General features: G+C 36.8%; 1 protein-coding gene across 1 annotated transcript; it reads left to right on the top strand.

The window, feature by feature from the left end:
* The first annotated feature begins 3,225 nt into the window (after nt 1-3,225).
* Nucleotides 3,226-5,112, top strand: LOC149247819 (uncharacterized). Its single transcript, XM_089455941.1, has one exon. The coding sequence runs from the start codon at nt 3,303-3,305 to the stop codon at nt 5,100-5,102; it is 1,800 nt and encodes a 599-aa protein (XP_089312067.1). The 5' UTR covers nt 3,226-3,302; the 3' UTR covers nt 5,103-5,112.
* Nucleotides 5,113-5,325: the final 213 nt, after the last annotated feature.

Raw genomic sequence — 5,325 nt, 5'->3', positions numbered from 1 at the left:
TCCTTCTCTACTTCTGTTCCCCCTGTTCTTTGTCTGTTCGTGGCTTAAAGCTAATCTTCTCCTTGATTGTTCGTTTCCTCTTCCCGGCTCTCTGGATCGCCTGCCTCTCTCCACTGGAATTCCCCTGCTCTACGTCATCATCGTTGTGTAACGCTGCACTGAGAGGTGGCCACTTGTCACCTTACGGACTGAGTGTCATTTTTCTTTTGAATGGTCATTATTTCTGTTACTCCAGGATTTGCCCGCGAAACTGATTCTTTTGCCAGCTCATCGATCATGGCGGACCTCAAATCTTTATGTGCCTCAGTCTATTCCCTCGTCGAATCCGATCATCCATCGGGTTGATTATTCGCCATTGATCTGGAGCCTCAAAATCCTACGGTCTTTGTCTATATCACACGGGTAAGTTGCTCGACCATTACTCACGCGATGTAAGCGGTTTTCTCTCTCATCCGCTGGACATACGTCGCCCGGTCTATGGCATCGCGCTGAACTCGGCCAAACTTGCTTACCGCTTGAAGTGCATGCGATATCCTGTCGGTTTTGGGTGTGGGACCCGCCTTGTGATGTTTTCTGCACGGTTTCCCTGTTTTCCTCATGACCGAGCGCTCGGGGCTTTCCTTCTCTGAGGGTTTTGCCTTGCGATATGCTTACGCTAATCGTGTATCAGAAACTGCCTCTATTTCTGGATCTAGGCTTTCGATTGCCAATTTGTGTCCATGTGCGGTCTCCATGGGCCAACGGTCAGTGCACTTTGACTGAGGGTCCTCGTTGTTCCGTGCTGGCCATAGTTGCCATTGTCCAGAGGTCATTTCTGATAAGCTCGTTATTCATAAGATTTGATCTGACATAATTTGAAACAGTCATGAAAATGTTTAAGGATCCAATTCAGATCATTTATTGTTGCACCTTCCCATTAGATATTTTACTAGGAAAGGTTGAAAATATTTATCCTTTATAGTAGTATCAAGGCTTCACCACTTCATCAACAAGTATTTAAATTATAATTACAATTATTCTAAGTATTTTTCCCATTTACATGCCCATACATGGACCAATGGCATAATTAAGTACAATTACAATATAAGTGGGGTTAATTGTTGGGAATGTTACAATGCGCTCCCCCTTAAGGGAACAACATACTTGGTGTTCAAGATGTCTTACATGATGTCTTCCATGTTTCATGTTTGAAGAAAAAGTTGGGATCGACAACTACTATACACACAACACTGACTGTTTTGGATGAACAAGGGAGATTAATAATAAAGCTGGAAAGAATATTAAAAGATAGAATTCAAGTTAAGATGGAAATATGCTAGTTACTAAATTAATTACTTTATATATGTGTTCCAACTCCATGTTTATCATATAGGGAACTAAAAATATCCCTCATATGCACATCCTTGAAATTTTTGAAGGATGATAATTTTTTTACTTTCAATGACTTACGTTCCTTATTTAAAGTTAATATTGAAGTATTTTAATTAAGATTTACAATGAAATAAATTTTTTTACTAATATATTTTTAAAAGCCATGTGTCAACTCTATGTTGAACATGGAAGGAAGTACATATATGGAACAAAACACCATTAAAATGTTTAAAAAAAATTAAAAATTAAAAATTGCACTAAGAGGTGCTTTATGTAGGTCATATATTATTAAATCTAAAAATAATAGTAAAAAAAAATAATAAAAATATGAGGATGTATCAAGCACAAGGGATCATATGTCTCTTAATATTAATAAAAAATCATAAAAAATAAAATAATAATAGTAATAAAAATAAAAATATGGGGATGTATCAAGCACAAAGAGGGATCAAATCAAATCTCTTGAGATAGGTTATACTGCATTTGAACCTATAACCTTTAACAAGGAAACACATGTTCTTAACCATTATCCACACTATTTATATAGTTGACATTGAAATATTACATTATAATTTTTGTTTATTAATATTTTTCTAAATAATATAATACTTTTTCCCTAAATTTTTAATTTCTCTCTATATAAAAGGTTGTTATTTAAATATTTTATAAAAAATGCCAACTCCAGATTTTTTTTTCTTCCTTATGTTAGATTATAAAAAGTGCATATCTACCCAATAATATAATATTTTTTCCCTAAATTTTTAATTTCTCTCTATATAAAAGGTTGTTATTTAAATATTTTATTTATGATGAACATTATATTTTTTATTTATTTATTATCAATGGTTATTATGTGGATGGTAGTGATTTTATTTTTGTAAAAGCATATAACATACAAAAAGAAAAACGCTGATCTCAAAGGTCCACAACCTTAAAAGTAATATAGAGCTCATAGAGATGTATGTTCGTACAAAGTTAAAAGTAATAAAAATAATAAAATTCAATTTGTTATATTGTAGTTTTGTTTTTATTAATAAAATTATAAATAGTTTTTTAGAAGAAAGAAAACCACGATATTCACATTAAAATATATAACATATAAGAGCTATAACTTAACATCCATTTTAACTCATAATTTAAAATAATAATTTTGTAACCATATTTAAATTTAATTAATAAGTATATAAAACTTTAATGCTTACAATAAATAAACAATATAACCATATTTTTATCTATGTATATTCACGCTCAATTTACCATAGATATTATAGGCTTTCTTACAATACCATGGCTCATCAAATACCTCATGCCCAAAATCATCTCTCATTTCACTATCAAAATATTTTCTAAATATTTTGTTTAAATTTAATTTTATAATCTTTTTTTAATTCAATCTATAAGCAAAAAGATTAAAATTACTTTTGAGATATATCTAAACCCTCTCTAAGAACCAATCATGTAGACTAGCTACAATCGTAGAAACAAGAGACTAATCACCCACTCAAAATGATATAGCAGTTTAGAAATTTATTAACCAAAATTAGATAATGAGGTCAAACTTTTCTATGGTATTAGAGTCTTGGTCTAAGTTCGTTTCCCTCGGATTAAATTGGAAAAGAGATGTTGGACCTACTTACTGCACCTTTAAAAGTCAATCTCATCAACTAATGGCTACCCTGAAAATGATGATGCCAGTTTGGAAGTTTAGGATAGCCAACGTAAATTCACACTTTTTAACACAATAAGAATGGCGAGCGCTATTTCCACCTCCATAGAATTATTGTAAGTTTATAAATCTAATTCACCAAGCCGACCAGCTGGTCATGTCAAAGGTTAGACTTGAGCTAATTAGTTGCACAGGTTGAAGCCAGCCAGAGCTAACTGTGTCCAAATCTGTACTCTTAATTTCAAATTCTTTTGGTTTTGTAAACATGGAAGGCTCAGGTTCGAGTTCGAGTGGCAGCAACGTTCGCACTACAAAGCTGAAGGTGAGCGGGTTATGGTCGGGAGTAATTGAGGTGGATTTGGAGTGGAGTGTAGGCATGTTGAGAGCAGAGCTTGCCAAGACTTCGCTGTGTTCACCACAGAATTTAAAGGTCATCTCTGGCGGGAAAATTCTGAAAGAGGAATTAGCGGATGAAAAGCTCAGAGAGGTGGGATTGAGGGCAAATTCAAGAATTCTGATAAGTAAAGTTGATGCGAATGAAGCAAAGGCTGTAAAGGATGAGGTCGATGCCCAAAATCGACTTGCTCGTATAAAAGCCGCAGTAGATGCAATGGCCAAGAGACATACTGATAATTCCTCTTTTCCAGAGGATGACTTCCTCATTGAACTGGAGACTCAGAGTGGAGAAAAATTGAAAATTGGTTCTGAGACAGATCAGAGGGCCCTGTTTTCGGGTTTGATGCTTCATTCAAACGGGCGGCGTCTGATTAAAATGGGAAAATATAGAGATGCGCTTGATGTTCTTGGCATGGGAGAGGAGGCCCTCTCCATTTGTGATCCAAAGGTAATGGAGAAGGTGGTCAATGCATCGCTACTGCAAATAGACACAGTGTGGTGTTATTTCATGCTGCGTGACATATCCTGTTTGACTATGGCTGGAATGCGGTTGAAAGAGGCGCGCAAACGGCTTCAACTTTGCTATGGTGCAAATATGGAGAGAGCTAGGGTTCTACAAGGAGGGTTAGGGTTTTGTCCAGAAACTGCAACATACACGCGACTGGAGCTTCTGGAAGGTGTTGTGGCTTACCACATGGGATTATTGGAAGAGTCTTACAAGGCACTAACATCAGCTCAAGCCAAATATCGACAGTTTCAAGTCTCAGATGAATCTCTGGCAACACTTGTGAATATGGGTTTTACAACGAAACAGTCGAAAAGGGCTTTAATAATGTGTAGCCAAGATGTTGGGCGTGCAATAGAATTTGCCATCGAAGAAAGGGAAAGAATTGCAAAGAAAAAGGAGGAAAATAAACAACATTACAGAGAGGTGAGGGAGCAAAAATCTTATGGCAGGACGCCACTGGGAAAGGCTGTAGACATGACGAAACTGACCGGACTTGCTTCAATTGGGTATGAGAGAACTCTAGCAGCAGAAGCGCTCCGTAGGAATGAGAATGATTTTGAAAAGACTTTGGATGAGTTAACGAATCCTGCATCTAATTCTGCTCTACAGGCTAGTCTCGAGTCCAGACTCAGAAGAAGAAACAGGAGAAAAGAGGAAATTGCAGAAATGATATCAAGAGCCTTATTACATGGAGGTACAAGGGAAGAAGCAATAGGCAGGCTTCTTCAACAACTCCAAGATGCAGGCGCAGGTTCGAGTGCCTTATTACATGGAGGTACAAGTGAAGAAGCAGTAGGCAGGCTTCTTCATCAACTCCAAAATGCAGTCGTTGGTTCGAGTGCCTTATTACATGGAGGTACAAGGGAAGAAGCAATAGGCAGGCTTCTTCAACAACTCCAAAATGTAGGCGCGGGTTCGAGTGCTTCTAGCCAGGGCCGTGCAGAGGTAGGTTCTGCAGCTTCTGAGGAAGAAAGACAGCCTCAAAGTGCAACCTTGGAAGGACAAGTGAAAGGGCGAGATAAGGAGATGGAAGAAGATATTGTAAATAACGTGAGGGGAGATCTAGTAGCAGACTATGACATCGAGGTTGAAGAAGAAGGCCAGGCAATTGCGGAGTATTTGTCCTTGCTTCTCTCTGCCCGGCAATCAGTTTCACAATGAATGCTCCAAATCTTGGGTACCTGTTTAGGATTGACATATATGAATTTGATGTGATTCATTTCGTACATTATATACATTTTGTTGAATGATCTCTTATTTGATTTGTGCATTTTCTTGGACACCAAACCTTAATGTGATATATGAAAAGGTGGCCTCTATAAGATTTGTGCATTTTCTTGGACACCAAACCTTAATGTGATATATGAAAAGGTGGCCTCTTTTA

Source organism: Pinus tabuliformis, chromosome 7 (assembly GCF_031772625.1).
Source record: "Pinus tabuliformis cultivar Carrire ecotype Pingquan chromosome 7, CPIR1, whole genome shotgun sequence".
Classification (NCBI taxonomy): Eukaryota; Viridiplantae; Streptophyta; class Pinopsida; order Pinales; family Pinaceae; genus Pinus; species Pinus tabuliformis.
This window is presented reverse-complemented; position numbering and strand designations above follow the sequence as displayed.